At 35.9% G+C, this 20713-nt stretch overlaps 1 protein-coding gene across 17 annotated transcripts in view; it reads left to right on the top strand.

Moving 5' to 3' along the window:
* PCDH7 (protocadherin 7) overlaps positions 1–20713 on the top strand; it is a 387317-nt gene that overhangs the window by 53795 nt on the left and 312809 nt on the right. For 2 of the 17 annotated variants that reach the window (XM_074349511.1, XM_074349490.1), the window contains one exon: positions 5342–20128. The exons of the other annotated variants lie outside the window; for them this stretch is intronic. In XM_074349511.1, coding sequence (XP_074205612.1) covers positions 5342–5383 — 42 coding nt within the window. In that variant the 3' untranslated portion in view covers positions 5384–20128. Of the gene's footprint in view, positions 1–5341; positions 20129–20713 lie in introns of those variants that run through there. 17 annotated transcript variants of the gene reach the window in all.

The raw sequence follows: 20713 nt of genomic DNA, 5'->3' as shown, positions 1-20713 counted from the left end.
ATTTCCAAAGGTGACCAATACTATGGTCCAAAAAGGATAGTGATGATAGCTTAAGTTTACATCATTTTACATTTTGTTTATAAGCTTTAAGGATGGAAATGCATTAATGCTCAACTTTGGACAAACGTAATTGGAACTAGAAAGCTGGGATGCAGTCTAACGTTTTTGCTTATATAGTGCACAGTTGTCTGTCTGGATTGATCTCTGTCCCTCTCTGATTCAGAAAGGGTGTTTCTGTAAAATACTTATTTAGAAGAAAAACAAGAAAAAAATAAAATCATGGATTAAGAATGACACACTTTAACATTAAAGAATAAGCTGTTCTAAAGCAGAAATTAATTGCATTAGTTTTAACAAATAGTTTTTTTTTTTGCGTTCTCTGGCTTCTGACAGTTATCTTGATTTGTCTTGAACATCCAATTTAGGATGTTCAGGGCAGTTTTGTTGGTGGTGGTGGTGGTGTTTAATTACTACATTGGTTCCTTTTATATGTAGACTTGAGCTAAGGAGAGCGAGTAGAGAAAACGGCTCATGATGGAGTTGAGTGGAATTCCAGAAATCTGTGGGTTAGGCAAAGAAATTCTCTCACTGCCTGCTGACCTCACCTCAGATCTTCACAACTTTGTTTCTTCTTGGAAGGCAATTTTCCCTCATTTCGGAAGATGTCAAGCTTCCCTGTCTTTTAAGACACAACTTAGGTTTCTTTAGCCAAAGAGCCCTCTTCCTCCTCCCCTCACCGCAGTTCTCTCCTCGGGGCTCTCCTAGTTTTAACTGTGGGGCTTGTATCTTCCCCACCCACCCCAAGATTAGTAATCTGTTGATGTGTATATATTTGCATATCTCTTCAAAAGATAAAGGATTCCTCAGAACTGGGATGGTGCTTTGTCTGTCCCCCCATGCCTCAGGCAGTGCCTTTCGCATGACTGGGCTCTGTAACCTTTGGCTTGCTTTCTGACTGAGATTCCCTGATTCTCACAGTCAGCCAGTCAATGCATATTGATTGCTGGGCCATCCAACCTACTGCATTCTCTTGTTAGGCCCCAGATCATTCGTATTCTGTAGTCAGGGCCGAGTACAATTCCTAGGATGCGATATGGTATTGTCCAGCCCTTTCCTTCCATGGCCAGTCGTCGTTGACTCCCAATCTAACAGCCCTCTTTTCTGAAGAGTGTAGATTAAACAGTGCTGATGAATGGCCTTCCTGTGTGTGTGCACGTTTACAGGTGTAAATGGGTATAAACATCCTTTCTTTGATTGGATGGGATTTGTCTTCTGTGTTCCGTTCCTCTCCTTTTTTTTTTTGGCAGTTTGGACGATTTTCGAGTATGTTGAAGCTGTTTCTTATATATTCACAAATTTAAGTAATTATGATGGAATCCTGAGTCTGATAAATACATAGGCTTCTAGGACTGAGCTTCATAACACATTCATTTATAGTAGTTTAGGAATAAACTAAAAATCAGCATAATTTTGCTTATTATTTCTTAAACTGTGGCAAAAATGGAGATATTTGCAGTTATGACGTAGCTGTTTATTTTTTAAAAGATTCCAAGTCAGATTTAAGAAATAATTATGAGAAGACATAATGTAGAAGAAGAAAATCTTTGACTAGGAGCCAAATGTCTTGGTTTGGGGCCCTGATTCTACCATTATCTATGTGATTTTTATGCAAGAAAATTAAGCTCTCTTTAATTCCCTCATATGTAAAATGAGCAAAATTATAATTGCTACTTCACAAGGACTTTGTGAGGTTAAGTTAGATAATTAAGTGTAATCTTGTAATAAACATCTAAATAGGTGATATAGTAGCTAATAATCATAATTGACGAGTTTTGGTACATCATTTATATAAAATCAAAATAAAGTAAAACACCAAAATACCATCCAGAATTGTCGTTCTCATAGTCCTTTCACCAAATCCTGTGTTTACCTTGTGTCCCGCTTTCTATTTCAAATGATTTGCCAGTATTTGTTTAAAACATAGATAAATGTTCAGTGTTGATAATGGCCCTGCCCTGGTTCAGCTCCTATATCGTGAATTTTTGCTCTAAAATACAAATATCCACTTCCTGTTCCTAGATTGCAGAAACTACCATCAATCTGGTTTTCTGTGTCATGGAATCGGCTCTGTTTTTCATTTGATACCTTTTACTTTTCCCTAGATCTGAACATCAGTCAGGGGAAAAAGATTATGAATATTCATAGACTCCTTTTACATATTGCCAATTACATGCAAACACATTCAACAGACACTTGCACATTCTACACCAATTATGTAGGTGTGTGATTTAGTTTTGAAGCATACCTAATAGAAATAAGTAGAAAATAGATACATATTCCTCTCAAAATACATGTATTTCCTTGAGTATGGTTTGGAAGTTTTTTTTCAGAACTGTCAAGAGTGTGTTGATTCCTTTGTGTGAGTATTTAGTGTGTTCTTGCCCCTGAGTCTGAATCCCATTCCTGTTCTGTGTGGAATTCAGCTCCTTTTCCTAGTGCGAGTCACCAGTTCTTGACCAGGGAAGTCGGGAAAAGGAGAACAAAGCTTTTATAAGTTGACTTTTTTTCTGATAATTTTTGATAATTAAATTCCAAGCTTATTTCAGTCTCTGTGGTTAGGAAATGGAAATGGAAACTGAGTGAGATACAGAGATGGCCTGGTGAAACGCGCTCCAGGAATGACTTGGTTTCATCTCATTGTGTGTGTGTGTGTGTGTAGTGTGTGTGTGTGTGTGTAGTGTGTCTGTGTCTGTGTGTCTGTGTGTCTGTGTGTCTGTGCATGGGTAATAGAGCAAATTGAGGAGAAAGGCTGAAAGGGGAAGACAAAGGCTGCATCTATACGACTCCAGCAGAATTGGACCTGACTCAGAGATTGGTTCGGACTGATTTACTGGAGCCTGTCTCCTCACAGTAGCAGTGATCTGAAAATTGCTTCCAGGGCCATCTTAATTAGCTGATTCAAATCAAAACAAACACATACTGGTAACATCCATTTCCACCCTGACCCTCACCAACAATTGTTTTCAGAATAGTGATTCCTAAGTAGTTCTCCGCAGACTCAATAAGTGATTTGAGGTGAGCGCTTTTGTTTTTAAACATGAATCTTTAATGGTGAGGAAAGAGTCCGTTTTTCTTGGCTTTAGTGACAGGTGGATATTAGTACATAGATGCGTTTATTCAGTGCATCAAAGCTTAAAACCACAAAAACGTGAAACCTGCCCTTACATAGTTAATTTATGAAATGAGAGCGTTCTGTTCCTCAAGAACATTTTAATAAGAGGATTTCATTATGCTGCATGGCAGAATAGTGACGGTATTACTTAAATGCATTCTCTTTCTTGGATATGTTAAATTAAAAGTATGTCAGGTCTTGAAAATAGAAAATGAAACATTTGGACACCTCTGATTTTCTATTTTTTTACTTGTTCATTCATTTATTTAAAACCTTGCAGAAAGTCTTAGATAGTATCTTTCCTTTAAGGAAAGAAAATAATGACTATTATATAGAAAGAATTAAAAAGAGAAGGTTAATGAAATTTTAGATGGACAGACTAAATTTAAGAAAGAATTAGGAAAAAATAATATGCCAGTAAAATAAAGAGCATTTACTACAGTTAAAAAAAGCCTCTCTTCCATAATCTATCATATGATAAATAATAGAAAGTCAAAGATAACCACATGATTTCAAAATATTAAAATTAGATAAAAGTGATACTGTGATGTGACAAGTAATATGATTTCCTTAATTAGCCAGTCCCAAACAGTCATTCACTTATTAAAGCAATAATTATTGAGGGCCAACTATGTGCCAACACGGAGAATGAAGCAGTAAACAGTGGACGTGATGTTTGCCCTCGTGGAGTGCACTGTAGCCTTATGGAGGATGAAAATGTTAAATGAATAACTTAGTAAAAATAGTTAAACTGAAATATTTGATAAATGCTGTGGCAACAACATATATAGATGAAATATAAACATAAGATAAACTATGTTCATTTTAAACTTACAGTTTAAATCATAAAGACTCACTTTATCATCAATTCCTTGGTAAATTTGTGCTTCTTGTGTAATTAGCCTGAGCATCCCAAGTTATGTTAACGTTTAGAGCTACTAAAGCAAGAAAAAATATTAATTCTATTTCTAAGGAAAGATAAAAAATTTAATTAAAAAAATTAAGACATTTCATAGCTGCTTAGATTTATACAGCGCATATGGATAATCTGCAGTCAGAGCCATTTTTAAACATTGTCTTCTCTTGAATATAATTAAAAATTAATCATTATTTTTTTACATCATTTACTTTCAAAAATTAATTGGTTGATTATTCAGTGAAAGAAATAATCTACGTCTTCTCTAATTTTGATTCTCACGTGCTGATGTGTTGTGACACTGGAAATTAGCACGATACTGATTTTTAAAAATTCTAATTCTTAAGGATTTTAATTCTTTCGGTAGCGAACTATATCACTTTTAGTTTATGGAAGTGATTTATTGTCTTTTCGGCAATATTCAAACTCATGAAAGGTTTTACTGACATCAATTTCACCATAAAACTGGAAAGAGTATTCTGTGTACCTTTTGGCACTGAGAGGAAAAATAAGCCAACTGGTCAGGCTCAAGTTCAAAGAAATAAATATTCAACACTATTTAAAACTCACCTTAGCACCAAAACATTTTGAAGGAGTATTATCATCACTTTTATTTGTGGAAAACATTGTCTTTTTATGGTCATGACTTTGAAAGGGAGAGTAATTCATCCTTGACCAGAGATCAGCAGACCATTTGTTGATAGCATGTAAATTGCTCAGATTTCTATAGACAGTGAGCTGTGTGATAATTGCATTTAGAGACTAAGAGCTACTTTGAAAGGTGTGAACATTCAGATCAAGCTCACTTCCTGAGATCTTAGGGACAGTAAATTGTAAAAGCAGTGGTAACAAAATTACCATTTCAATCTTATTTGTATTTCCAGTGTAAATAAAACCAACAACTCCCCCTCCCCTGACCGCCCATCTCCTGGTGACACTTCAGAGCCTTCAAATGCTTGAAGCCCGAAACACAGTTAATTCCGTGTTTCTTTTACCATGCAAATATCTCTTGTCAGAGATAGCATCCAAGAGATTAGCCCAGCAGTATTGATCTCGATGCCCCAGGGTTGTTAGTTGTAGCTGGAGCTGTTATGTCTCCTTGACTTCTGAAAGAAGTTATGGCCACTGCAAATACATCTTAAAGACGGAAGGAATACAATCAGTCAAGATGTGCATCCAAGCTTTGGAACTAGGCTAGCAAAACCCTACTCACATCCCTGTAAAGCAGACATATATTTTTGTATTTTTTATAGGTGGATACAGTGCAGACCACGAACCCCCCCTGGCCACATTGAGGAATCGTGTAAAATGAATGTATGTGCTCGTAAGTGAAATACATCTAATGTTCCAACTCAGTGTGTTGGATCCCAAAAGACTTGAATTTGTCTTGTGTAGAAAGAAATCGATTCCCAAGGGGCAGGACCGCTAGCTGATTAAAATGAAGCTCTGATTTTGAAGAAAACAAAAATGGCTTTAAAATAAAATCTCTGCAAAAAAGGAATCAAACTATACTTTGCAAACAACTGAAAAAGAAAATCAAGCTCTCAGTATGGAATAAAGAAGGGATGTGAGAGAGGTTTTGCAATCTTGTCAATTACTGTGGAGAAACAGAATAAAAAATCATCATCTCAGGAGTATGAAAAGAAGAACAGGAAGTCCCTTTCCTTCGGTTTGCACTTGAATGGACTCAAGCAAAGAGTGGAGACATGTATCCTGTTACTGTTTATGGTTAATAACGTGATTAGTATAGATGTGATTTAATTTGCTTTGCTTGAATTAATTGAATGCATTCTGTAGAAATCACCTGAGCCTGTGCTAGATCAACAAAGAAAATGGAAATGTATACCTCAGGACTGAATTCCGAGAAAGTTATGCTGTTCAATGCTATTTAATGAGGGCCGAGGAAGAAATACTACTGCCAATCAGGGAAAGTGAGAAAATAGTGGACACGAGAGAAAATAAAATTTAGGTCATTCTGATATTTGTTGAAACATCACTTATTATGGTATAAAAGCAGAAGATCCCAATATTTCTCACAGACATTTTACCAATTTCTGACTGAATTTAACGTAAACCCCGTGTTAAAGGAATGTATGGCCATTATATCAGTAGGAAACTGGCCTTTTAAATTTGTGGTCCTATGCATTTACGTATGCAGAGGAGGGCTTTTGAATTTTATTAAAGATGAATTGCATGCAGGAAATACCTCTTTGCATTACAGTTACCTGCTCAGTTGAAGATACTATATAAAGTCTAATTTTTGTATGGGTGTGAGTGTATATGTATGCATTTGTGTGCGTGTGTACATATATAAGTGGAAGGAGGTAAAATTTAATGCTTGACATTTGCACTTTGGTTTGTTACCTAGAATATAAAGAGATAGAGTAAAGCCATTTCACATGGGTCATGATTGTTATGAAAGATTATTATTCACAAAGGAAGCAGTTCTAAAAATAGAATGACTACTGCAACGGCTCTCCAATTATGTGTAATATTTAATGCAATTGAGCCATTTAAATTAAGATGGTAGCAATGTCTGAAAAATAATGAGAGTAGGCTCCTGTGAAGTCAGTTTGAAGACAGTTGGAAAGTTGTGCTCTTCACTCAGTGACAGAGGATGTGAATCACGGATGCTCTTGGAGATGAGACTCGGGAAATATTTGTTTTCTGACTACAACTTATTAATCTTCTAATAAGTTACATGTATTATTTTTCCACTTTCCTTCGATCGAAATTATGTAACAAGTCATCATATATCATAGAATAGTGAGTATTTAAAACAGACTGAAGTATTACATATTTTTTGTGGTCACCATGTGCCATAATAATTTTGAAACTATTGTTCTTTGGTATTTGTATTCATTTCTCTTATCTTGCTGATTAACTTTATAGTCGGAATTTTTACCTCTTCTTTCTATGTGACAATCAACTGAAAGGTACCCTATCTATACTCTTACAGGGATTTTTGTCTTTATTTATGCTATTATAATAAGTTATAAGTCTACAAACTGTATAATTCCATTGTATTGAATATTTTTATGTGACCAAAATAATAATAAAAAACCTCTACTTTATAAAATTCCTTGTCTTTCCCACTTTAATAGTCTCTTAAAACGTAGTAGGACATTCAACATATTCATGTTGCTGGCTTTTAGACGACGGTGTCTACTTCTTTTAGACATTATTCTTTACCATTTGAGGGTGAAGAGCTTAGCCGTTTAAGATAAAGAGCAAAGGTTTGACAGAGATAAATTGGAGAATGTTTGGAGAAAAGCACCCTTAACAGGGTCAGGAGTCTTGACTCCAGATTTTACTCTGCCACCAAACAGCCAGACCTGAAGGATACATTTTTTTTTTTTTTGAGTGCTCAGTTTTCTCATCCATAAATGATGAGTTTGGATTGCACTATCAATCTGAAGATCACTTAAATTCTTAAATCTTGATAAGTTAACTTAATTCGTAGATTGATAACTTAGAAGTGTTACAGTGTGTTACAGAATACTGATTATATCAACATTCGATATTGATCATCTGTATTAAGAGAACCATGTGCTGTTTTCCACTTAAAGTGACCTAAAGCTCAACATATGCCTTAAGACCAAGAAAAAATATGAATTTACAGTTGTTACTCTTCCAACCTTAGTTAGCCTTATTAGAAATATGTACTGAGGTATAAATAATCACATCTGGGATCAATGGCTCCCTCTAAGTTAATTGAACCAAGTGGCACCCAAGTAGAAAATCACTCAATTTGTATCAAAGGAAACCTTTTTGTACTGCACTGAGTTGAATACATTCCCTGGCAGAATTTATTAAAGTGCTAGAACCAGTTTTTCTTGCTCTTTACTCCGGAAGGATTGATCAGCACATGAAGGTCTGCGGGACTTCAAAGGAGTTTCTGGACTTGGATCAGCCTGGTTGGGTTCAGAGGAGGAGGAAACACTGGCCCCTGATGTTTATTGCTGTAGGCGCTTTCATCTAATAGTAATTCTCTGCTGAGGAGAAGCAACAGGCAGAGGAGTCTTGTAACTGTTACAATTTCACGATTAATGTTTAGTCATGAAGTGCCTCACACAGAAAAACGGTACTTTTATTTTAGTTTCCTGCTACTACTCCAACTGGGAAAGGTCAGAGAAACAGTGGGAAGCAAAATGAAAGCAGATATATCATGTGGATTTTTTTTTTCATTGCAGCATACTGACTTGCAAAATAGTGTCACTTTCAATATCACAATGATGGCATGGATAATCTTCAGGGATCCTTATTTAGAGAATTGGTCAGACTGAACTTGTTTTCATTTAGGTGAACTTCTGGCCCCTGATGAGGCTGATTTTGATAGTAAAATTTAATTTTGTCAATTTAATCTTGTCTTTACAAGAATAGAAATTTAGATGGGAGACTTGCAAGCTTCCACCTACCAAGCCTCTCCCAAGTCCCACTATCTCTACATAAAACTACCCTTGCCTCTTGCCTCTATCCATTTGGGGAAAAAAAAGAAAAAAAGGTGGCAGGGAGAGGGAGCTTAGTGCTCAAGGGAAATGGCTATATAAAGCAGTGGAACAACTGGGCGTGAGAGTTACCACTTGAAAAGTTATACCCGGAATCCATCAGATTGGATGCACATAGGTACACATTTCACAAAGATATAAAGGAAAAATTAAAATATTTTTGGGAGGATTAAAATATGTTTCTAGTTTTAGTTCTTTTTATTTTTTGGACTACTATAAGTCTGTTTCCCTGTTTTGGTAAATATAATGTAGTTAAACAGATTTTAATATTTCCTTGAGAACTTTTTAACTTTCGGCTCTGTGCAGATGGTATACTAGTTGCTACGTTTAATATTTATAGCAACTGCATGAGGCGGATACTATTATTGTCATGGTACCCATTTCACAGCTGAGAAAATGAGAGAGTTTTGGTAGATTTGCAAATCTACAGAATTAGCAGGAGGTAGTACTGGGCTTTGAGCCCTGTCACTCTGGTTTCAGAGGCGACACTCAACAGATGAGCCACAGAGCTTTCATGTCAAATGTTATTATAGATGGGGGTGCAAAGTAGGTTCTGGAACTATTTAGAGGTGCAGAGATAAATTTTGTGGTTTGTAGATCACACATTTATTAGCCTGAGTGAGGCAGATCCAGCATGCATGACTTGGACATGAAAGGTATTCAGAAATTCTAGTACACTGAAATATTGGATCAAGATGGAATCTGTGATAAAAGGTCTGCTCTAAATACTGTATATGGAGGAGAAGAGAAATTTGTCTCTAAACTACCTGCATTGCATGTTTAAAATATATTAATATAAATATGTACTATTTGCATCAATTCTTTTTGAAAATGAAGACTTTGCCGCTGGAATCTGGGTGGACTGAGGAAAATGGCAGCTTCGTTCTTTGAGTAGGAAGAGCTCACAGTCTAATGGGAAGTCCAGCCATGCAGGCTAATTATTACAGTGCCATGTGTGAACTGTGACAGAATAGCACAGTAGTTAAGAGTTCTGTGTCTAGAATCCAGGCTGTTTGGGTTTGAAACGTGGTTCAAACACATAAATTGAATGACCTTTGAACAAATAACATCTCTCTGCCTCCGTTTCTTCACATGTAATATGAAGTTAATAACAGTATTTGCCTCATAAATTAGCTGTGATTATTAAGTGAGATTTAGCCAGGCAAAGTAAGTATGACATAACAAGAACTCAATAAACACTGGTAATTATTCATCTTCTTCTTGTCGTTTTTCTAGTTGACATGAATAGAGTGTAGTGGCTGCTGATTGAGATGGTCATGGGCCAAAATAAACTCAACCTCACTGGCAAAAGTGAAATCAAAGGCACTTCACAGAGAAGTATAATGCCAAGCCCTCAATATTCTCCATATGCCAGGGTGTGAAACTCAGAAAAATTGTGCAGGTACCAGTTCTCCAGGGAAATCCATCAGTTTCTGATCTGCTACAATTCAAATCTGGGAGCTCGGGGAGCTGTAATTTTTTCAGGCATAGACAAGTGAAAGGAAACTGTGAGAGCTGAAATCAAACCTTTGTCACAGTTCAATGATGAAAGTTTCCAAAAGGTCAGAGAGCAATTTTTGAAGATCACTTTATCCACGGTCATAAAGGAACACGATTTTCTCCCATTATTAGTAGCTTAAAAATTGTGAAATGTAAGAATGAGAAATTATTTGTAGGGTTATTAAAAAACTAAGGATCATGCTGATTGTGACAACCTATCCACAAATAAGTAGTTATTATCCTTTGTAAATATCCAATACATATCTATTATATATGGTGAGGGATTTATTTTCAAAAAGTCCTTCATTGAGCAAAAAAGTGGCATTGCATTTATTAGATGATAAGATTTGAATGTATGAAATATAAATAAAATAAATACTGGCTGAATTGAACTGGATCGTATTTAATATCTGGAAAGTCAGAGGATTTCATTTTTAACACAGTAATTGGTTATGTAAGCATATACGAGAGGAGAAAACAAATAAACAACCATTGAAAATGCTCAATTTTGCCTATTTGAAACTACTTTTGGATGAAATATATTGCATAATAATTGTGACTGTGGAACGTGTAGACCTCAGAAATGGCGCTGTGTTCCTGGAAACGCATAGCATTGCTGGTGAAAACGTGAGAAAGTTATATTTTAAGTTCACATCACAATTTAGTGGCTGAGCATCTGAAAAGAGATAAAGCCAAGTACAGATTTTTAGTATACCTTGCGTTTCGATAATTTTTACTGTTTTTGTGAAAAATCTGCCTATTCTCTGTTTTTTATGAATGTTAATACCCCAATAATAACCTATCTTATGCTGCTTTTTGTGAATTTCTAATGAGGAGTTAAAATTAATTTGATTAAAAATGAATATCTTTCTAGACTCTGTCCTTAGATGTTAGAGGGAAAAGGCACATTTCCTATGGTAAATGATTGGAGTTCTGAGATTGGGTACAGCTCTGCCTGGTTTTTAATTGCTACTGCCCAATTGTGTCAGCGAAAATTCTGTCTCAGTAGCAGCTGAAGGGGACCCGGGTCTCTAATCTTTCTCCCTGTGTCAAGCTGTTAAAAGATGGGTCAGCACGGACTTTTTCTCCCCTATGTGTCAAGCTCATGTAAGCAGCAGACATTTGGTATTTACATACCAGGCAATCAGAAACTGGCTGCCTCCTAATAAGACATTTCAAGTAGGGATAGTGTAGTCTACACTTCCTGCTGGTTGACTTTTTAAAACCCTTGCGTGTTTATTGAATACAAACCTGCCGTTGTTTGGAAGCCCAAATTGAAACGTGGTTGATAGAGTCATGTCACTGAACAAAATACATGTTAAAGAAAAGACTGATATTAAGGAAATCTATCACATGAGCTTTTTAAATAAAAATCCTATGATGACTTGTCACATAGATGCCTCACTATTTAGATGGAGATGTTTGAGAAAATGTTTTTGAGGATGACTTGCTATTAGTACTACACTAAAAGAGGTTACATTCAAGTGAATACCAAGGATCTATAAACACAGGATCTTGTCATCTTCAATTTTTTAATCTTTCAATAAACCATCTTTTATACCGGGAAGAAATGCAGTCCATATCTTGCACCAGGGTTGCTCAGCCATCCTGTGCTCCTGGCATCTGAGATTAGCATTTGGATTAAAGAGCTTGATTAGAGGATTCTAAATTAGTGGTTACCAAGTGGCAATGACACAAAAGTTAAAACAAAGTAATACAGCAGTCCATTTCAAGCAGTATATTTCTTATAGCTGTTAATTAGCAGTTTAATTAGCATGATGTTTCATGTTGTGACCTAAGCCATTGTACTCCCAATGGGTCTATCAGAGACAATGAAAAAGAAAAAAATTGAAAAATGAAAGAAAGCATCAGAATTGTTGATGGTTATATCAAATGCCACCAGAATTAAAAATAATTCTTTATTTTAAAAGAAGAGAACATGCATATGCTTTCTTTTTTTCTGAATTCAGAACAGATTTTTTTTAAGGCATTTTTACGGTTTGAAATACTTTCGTGAATTAAAAGCATATCAAATCACTCTATGTGCAATAGTGTCAAATGTAGTACATTTTCAATTCCAAGTGACCACAAGTAAATGCTTAAAGAATATACTTAGATAAAAAAGAAGTTCCTCTCATGATTTTGAGAGAAAACACAAAAGATATGTATTAGGGTGATCATATTTTTGAATGTATAATGTGATTCTTGGGATTCTATTAAGGGCCATTGAAATCACATACAAAGGACTGCATTTTGGAAAGGCACAATGGGACTCTGCCTTTGGACAGGCCTGAGGGGGAAAAATATGCATCTTTGAAATAATCTGTCAAGTACCTGACATGAAGGGGTCTCTCACCCCTCCTTCCCTCCCCAGTGAGAACATATTCAGATTGTGTGTGTTTGTCTTTATTACATGAAATGGAAGTTTCTGCCGAGCCAGACAGTCATCCACCAGCTGATTGGTTCTTCCTTTTTACAGCAGTGTGTAGAGTGGCCACAGTGGTTGTGAACAGTGAGTTATAAAATATAGCGAACCTTCTGAAGGTACTTTTCTTTTCATTTTACACTGCTGACAATTCAGAACTTGCACAGAAGTAAAAGATTTTACAGATCTGACTAATATCCTAGATTTTGTCAAGCTTTCTCTTTCCCAATCACTGAAATCTGCTGGCTACCTCCTCATGGCTGTGTAATTAGGCTATTGGTTTCCTTTGAGATTGCATACTACAGCAGGTCCAAAGGGCTTTTTTTTTTTTTTCCCTTTCAAAAATTATTCTGTAACCTCTTTTGGCAGTTAATGTACGGGTGCCATTTGGAGCGTAACTTTGGTTATTATGTTGCTCACAGATATTTTATTGTACACAAAACTGAGTATTTATGGAAATCTAGACACTGTTATGCAAAACCTTATAAAGAGAAAAAAAGCCAGTTAAGTTGTTTTTTACCTTCCTTACTCTTTTCCTTTGTCTAACACGTCAATTCACATTGTTCCCTTTTCATTTAGCAGAATTTTTTTGTCAAATAGAAGAGAAAGCATATGAACATATATAGATAGCATATGATCAATTGCAAGTTCTGTTTTCTAAAATAAGGACAAATTTGAATTTGTGATAAAAGCCAATTCCGTAAACATCTGTGCTAGGTCGGACACAAAAATGTGTGATACTTCGGTTTCTTTCTTTTTAGTTGGTGGCATTGTATTTTCAGCAATCAGAAAGCTGCAACTTAATTTTTGGTCTGATAGTTAGCTGATGATGATGATCTGCTCTGAGAGTGATCTTTCAGTGTAAACATGTTTGTTAAGCATTTGAATTGCTATATTTTGTCCTCTCTTGGGAGTTCCTTAAAAATATGTGATTTAAAGGTATATATAATTCACGAATTGACAGATGATGTATTTAGAGCATCCACTGTGGATCAGTCTTTGACACTTTGGGCGAGTTCCTTAATCTCTCATGTATTTAAATGAAGATGTTAGTAGTCTCATGGTAATATTAGGAAATATGCACGAATCTGTATGCTATGTAAGTTATATGTCCTATAATGAGTTAATGTAAGTTAATACATAGCACTTATGGCACTGCCTGGCATAAGGTGAGGAAGTATAAACAACAGCTATTATTACAGAAAGGCTCAGAAACGTGACACCACCACCACATAGCTATTCACTAGTTGAGCTAAGATTCCAGAAGCAGTCCGAACGCAATTCAGAACAGTGTCTGACATTTAGTAGATGTCTCTAAGTGCTATCTGCTATTAAAAAGAGGCAAATCCATTTTACACCAGTCTTACCCCTGGCCACGAGTTAGGCTGAGATTCGAACTTCAGGTGTGCCTGGTTTTTAACCCTGATTTCCTTAAACCCTTTCAGGAATTTAAACTTGATTTTAGAACTATTTTTTGGTATAGACTTTATAAATAAGTTTACTGTTCAGTGTATCTTGGGAAGGTAATTTTGGAATTATTTAGAAAATACAGATATGCTTATAAAACGCGGTAATGTTTATAAGTGGGAACATAATAAAAAATAATCAATCAACGCATACCTTGAGCTGTTTCAATGAATTATCTCTTAGAGTTTAGAGACTACTGTTTAAAATAAACCCCAGTGAAATATCTAACAAGTTTATTTATTTCTAGTATTCTTCAGCAGGGTAATTAGGTAAGCTCAAGTTCTCACCTTCACTTTCAGTTTCTTGACTATTTGGAATTATGTTAATCAAATGAAATTAAGTGATTAATTATGTTAATCACTGCCGTGATTGTGGGAAGCACCTTTTGTACTGTGACATTTTCTTTTCGGCTATTGCTGCATCAATTGTGTTGCCATTCAGTTTTGTTTAACTGTGAGGAACGTTTTATTTCAGCTTTCTTGAAATAATGTGCTGTAATTTTTCCTGTTAACTTATTTTAAAATATATGTTACAGTTGGATCTTTAGATTGGCTACTTTCCACATAGATGTTTGTAAAGCCTAGCATGGTCCTTCAGTAGTCCCTGTTACTTCCTGTTTAGTTGAATTTGAAATTGATAAGCCCTGATGACTGTTATTAGAAGTTACTCCAATTACTGTGCCATCTAGCAATACTGAATCATAAACATACGTGTTAAAAAGAGCTTTCTCTCTCTCTCTGTGCTACTGTCAACTAATCAAGACTGTGAGATAAAATAGATCATGGCTAGGCAGGGGAGCATGGTCGAACTGCTATTAAAGTTTGTGAACAAACTTGTTTGGTAGATTCAAATATTACACTGAAGGTTAAAGTGTTCCCTACATTGCTGCCCCCAAATCTTACAAGAACAGAAAACTTTTTCTTCTTAAGCCATGCTCAGGAACATTTAGTGCCTGTTCATTTCTAATTAATACATTTCCATTTTCTCAATTTAGAATCATATTCCTCTGACTCTAATCTCCCTCTCCCATTTTTACTTTTCATTCTGCCTTTTCATGAGCTCTCTGCTCCAGTGAAGCCTGGTAACTTTCAAGTGACTTTACCTACTTCACACTTTCCTACCGGTTTATCGTAACCTAAACTGTCATCTCCTCCAGCAATTTTGTCTTCTAATTTTATGTGTGTGAATCCTACTTTCTTTGATTCTTCTTTCATCAAGTTTTTCTGGTTACCAAGTTGGGAGTGCTAATTTTAAGTTATTTTATCTGTGCGATTTTATATTACCTGGAGCTTTCCATCTTTAGTGATGGACTTTTTTGTGGTTTTGTAAGTGTGTATATGTACCATTTATTTATTACACCATAATCTCTTCACTGGGAAGGTCCAAGTCTGATTCATATTTTCCATCTCCCTCCAGTTCTTAGCAAAGTGCCTTGCCGATTGTATCTTAGTAGATGCTGACTCAATAGTGATTGAATTCATTTGATGCTATAAATGGGAATTTTATGCCGTTTAGAATGGGATTCAATGTAATGTATTAATAGGTACTCAATAAATATTTATTGCATTTCTACAATAGATTAGGTGCTAAGGCTATCACATTCCTACAAAATACAAAGTGCTGGGTAACAGTTGAGGTGATAGGCACCTATTTATAGATATAAATATCACAGATCATGTGAGCTCTGTTACAGCTTGTGTTCTTCTGTGTTACTCGGGACGCACCCTATGGCAGGAATTCTGTTATTACCAAGCATGTCACCCAGAGATGTGATAACTACCTCGTGCCTAGAGTGGCAGGAGGGTATAAAAGGAGACTGGGAAATAGATCAAAATGCAAAAGGCATCAGATTTTCACATTAAGTCAATTCAACTTGATCCTGGGAGAAGTGGGAGTCAGACAGCAGATGTCTTTTAATAGCGGAGCAGAGGGGAGTGGAGGCCTTGATTTGTTGGGGGAATAACTTTAAAAGCAGTGCAAAAGTAGCACTAGGGAGGGAAGACACAGATAACCCTAAAGGGATCTGGGTTGTGGTTTAACGGAGACGTGTTTTTCTTGGACGTGGAATTCTGTGCCATTAGTGGCCACACTTTATGTGGAATAAGAAGCAGTAGAGACAATCGCTCTCTTTCACCATTTCTTGGCACCAACGCACTGCTCAGCTCTAGAGACTTATTTCCTTATTAGAGGAATTAGTACAATTAATAACAAAAGAAATGCATATTAATGCATCTTTTCTAAAATCCATAGATCAAACACTATTCTTTGAATGTGGAGTTCAGTTCAAATTAAATGTTTATATGGGATGATATGGGAAATCTGTATGGTGTTTGGAAATGGAAGGAAAGCATCATTTAAATATAAATTCCTTTGCTCTAATACTGACTGTCAAAAAAGACTTTCCTTGATGTTAAGCTATGAGCTCAAGTAAATCATGCCCAGAAGGCTGAAGGCTAAAGAATCATCACTCATGAAACTCATGCCATTCCATTTCTACCCCATCATTGCTTGAACTAACTGCTCAAGCTATAAGCTGAGTTTTATTTCAGACTTTACCCCAAAATATTTTTATTTGATTTTTAACCTTGCATCATATCATTAAAGTATTTTCAATTTGCTTTTTGTGTTTCATGGTTTTAAAAAAAAGAATTTATGCTGCAGATAATGCAGATATGATTTTCACGGCCCTACTGTTTATAATGCTCATTGTTTTCTTTTGAAAAAAATAAAACAATTCATAGGAGTTCATTTGTAATAAGACTATTCTGGCAGTTCTATAACAGTGAAGTTTTTAAGGATTAACAATAGTGAAGGCACAGTCTGCAAAGTTCTTCTTTTTTTTTTTCTCCATCTTTTTTCACCTTTATTTCAAATTAAAAGATACATATTCCCTTAGTCTGAATGTTTTTCTGCCTGAATGTTTTCCGTGTGATCTTTGCTTTGCAACCGAGGAAGTTCAGCTTCAACCTGCTAGAGCTGAAAGGGCCCACAGCACGCCACGGGCTGTCTATTGTTTCAAGAATGTAGAACCGCTCTCCTATAAATAATAATGTGTAATACTCATAATGTTAAATTTTACAACAGTGATGTCCTGTGGCATTGTTCTGTGCTGCTGAAGTACTTGTCAATACTCCACAGAGTGCAGTTTGCTCATATCATATCAATGCAAAATATTTAACCCATAGTTCTATAGATAAACATCCACATTCACTATGTGCAACTTTCAAAGTACCTGTTTTAGGCTTTGTCATAAAATGTATGCAAAATCCTATATAAACCATACTCAGTATGCTTTTAAATACAGTTTTTCAACAAATGACTATATTTTTATTTGAAGTTTTCGTTGTTTTTCATCAGTTTTAGAAGAAACACCATCATGCCTTTACTGTTGCTGTTACACGGGGTGACAATGCATCATGTCTTTTCTAATTGAAAGAGTTAAATGTTTTCTTTTAAAAATTCACTTGGAAATCAAAATTGTCTTACTAATGTTATTATAAAAAGGTATAATTTCTGATATATCATATCCCTGGTCAGGATACCTTACCATTGGATATAATTTAGAATTTTCTCAATGCTTGTTTTGCCAATTCTGAATATAACTTTTCTTGATATCATAAGTAAAGCGTATCAGGAATATTAATGTCAGCGTTGAGTCATGTACTGAGTGCTGAAGCATTACCCAATGGAGTATAAAAGTATAAAAGGTCTGAATTATTTTGGACACACATATAAATATTTAGATATATAATAAATATTTGGAAATATATTTTTCCACATGTATGTTTCACATGTCCATATTTATGTCCATGCATATTATTCATATATATTCATGTGTGTGTATGTGTGTGTGTATATATATATATATATATATATATATATGTTTCAGAATGTATTTTTCTATTCCTACAATCACCAGAGAGAAACAATTACTCAGCAACTACTGAATACCTGCTTTAGCCCAGGCACTGTGATTAAGGCTGGGAATATAAATATGGGAAAGATACTATCTGTGTTTTCAAGGAACTCATTACCAAGAGTGTTAAATGTGTTACAAGTGCTATAGGACAACAGAGATAAAGAAGGAAAGTGAAGACATTTGGGAAAGATTTAATAATACAAGAAACTGTTGCATTGAGCCTTATAATAAATTAAGTTTACTCTCTCTAAGGAGGAAAGAAAGATGCATTTAAACTGGGAAAGAAATCATGAACGAGATAATGAAAGCATCAGAGTTCATCACTTATTTGCTAAAAGGCCCATAATCCAGTGTGGTTACAGTATAGCGAACATGGGTTATATGACTAGATGTGAACCTGAAAGATGAAGTCGATGTACCTTGAAATGAGCCTTGGATTTTATGCCTAGGAGTCTGGGTTTATCCTGTAAGCATCTGGAAGTCACCATTTCAAGCAAGGGTATAACGCGTACCTGTTAGGACGATGGCTCTGCTGAAAGAGTGGAGGACAGGCCACAGTAAAAGTACTGGAGAGAGGGATATTTGTCAGGGAACTCCTGTCGTCCGATACAGTCTGATCATGTGATTCTGATGCCATGACTTTGGAGACAGATCAAGAGGCATTTGGACAAAAGGATATAAACTATTTGGTAGATGATTGAGACTGGGGAAAAGAGGAGAGAAAAAACAGGATTGGAAAAGAATTTTGTTTCAGATTTTAGTTTGAACATTTTAATAAGAAAGTGGACTTTGAAATGTAGGAGATTAAGATAGGGAAAAGAGAGAATTAAACAGTTCATCTACACTTAGTGGTCGGTGCCTCCCTGGAAGTATATGCAATCCCTAGGGAATTTACAGAGAACATAAAAACAGAAGTTTGCAAAAAAATAATCTTGACGAGCCTGGGAAAGATACCATAAAGGCAGCACCAAAGAAGTAAAAACGTAGAATTCGAAGAAAATTTTGTGATGAAAAGCTGGATAAAAGATGGAAAGTGTATCTACTAATAAACATAATGATAATAACAATATCAGAAGCAATAATAATAGCAAAAATTGACTTAACCCGTACTAGGCACTAGTCTTTGCACTAAAAATATGACACAGATGAGCTCATTTAATTTTCATAATAAAATTTGTTTTCAAGCAATAGAAATCAAGTTTATCACTTAGTATTGTAAACTGAAGATGGTTTGAGGGGACCATGAGGTGAGGCTCACAAAGTACTCGTGGAGGATGCACGTGCTCAGGTAAGAGAAAGGTCTAGTCCGACTCCAGAGGGTAGAAGTAAATTCAGAGGCTAGTAGGGATTGGTGAGCTGTCTCTTCAAAACCTACTGCTGGGATGACTTAAATCCAATTATGTTAAATTATTTCATCACTATGCTCGCTACTCAGACTCCAGGGAGGCAAGGCTGAAATATCCTTTTGGGGTAACTTGTCAGCCTTTTGGTTAAAGAAGGGCAATGCACTTTGGATAATAGTCTTACCAAACTAAATTCAGTGACTGAAAGTAATTTGCTCAAAGGAAGTTGAGGTGTTCTTAAAACTGACCCATGCATCCTCAATTTAAATATGAGGGAGCTCAGTCTTACTCATTTATTTGTTTTTTAGTTGAAGTATAGTCAGTTTACAATGGTGCATTAATTGCTGGCGTGCAACATAATGTTTCAGTCATACGTATACATACATATATTCCTTATCATACACTTTTTCATTATAGGTTACTACAAGATATTGATATTATCCAGTTTTGTGAGGATTCTCCTTGTATTCCTCTGTAAGAGATATTCTGCCAAAGTTCAGGAGATACTCTGTGTGAATTGTTGTGTATGTAGATGTAGTTTGTGAGGTATTTGTGGGAGAAGGTGAGCCACATATTCTTCTCCTCTGCCACCCTGGCCCAGCCCCAAGTGAGCTAAATCTTAAGGAAGTTAAATACCTTTGCCAAATTTAAGCAGTAAGTGAATGAAATCATATTAAAGCCAAACTCCCAGTTCAGATCAAGAAAATTAAGAGTGAGAAAAGACTCCTTTATGTAGCATTTCTAATAGTTTCATCAACATGGTGGCCGGGTAAGATAACATCAAGTTTTATGGAGCCAGTTTTAAATAAAAGTAGAGCCATTGAATGCAAGTACTTTGCCAAGAATTTTTGCAGGAGGAAAAAAAAAAAAAAAGGAAACAGCAATTTGGTGGTGGAAGAGAGGAATAAAGATTTTTTTTTATAAAATAGGGAAATTCAGGTAGGTTAGTAGGTTGAAAGAAAGCTAGAGGTTGAACAGAAAAGAGAAAGCACATTGGTGAAACAGGGTCATGGCAGAGGCAGGAAGGAGTGGAATCAAAGGGTCAGATGAACAAGAGAGTAAGGGTTCTTCTTCTGAGATGCAAAGTGAAACCTGGGTAAGTAAATACACAGATAAATTAGGAAATGGAGAGGAGGGAAGCCGAGGGGATTCACACATGATGACCGCAATGTTCTCAGCAGTAGGAGGTGAAATCATGTTGAGGTTGAGGGGGGTGAGGGTGAGTGGGGGATCTGAGGAGGGTGTGGTGGGAACAGCTGCTGTATGCAATGGGAAGACCAGCCAAGTAGGAATGAGTAATAGGACTGCTAAGCAGCTCTGAGGGTTCAGCTGACATCGGAAATCATAAATTTGTAGCAGAGTCAATCAGCGTGGTTATTCAATTTTCTCAGGAACTCTTGGCAGCCCGGGAGGAGGAGGAGAGCAAACAGATGGTAGGATTGATTTGGTGATGGGATTGGCAA

Source organism: Camelus bactrianus, chromosome 2, assembly GCF_048773025.1.
Source record: "Camelus bactrianus isolate YW-2024 breed Bactrian camel chromosome 2, ASM4877302v1, whole genome shotgun sequence".
Lineage (NCBI taxonomy): Eukaryota > Metazoa > Chordata > Mammalia > Artiodactyla > Camelidae > Camelus > Camelus bactrianus.
This window is presented reverse-complemented; position numbering and strand designations above follow the sequence as displayed.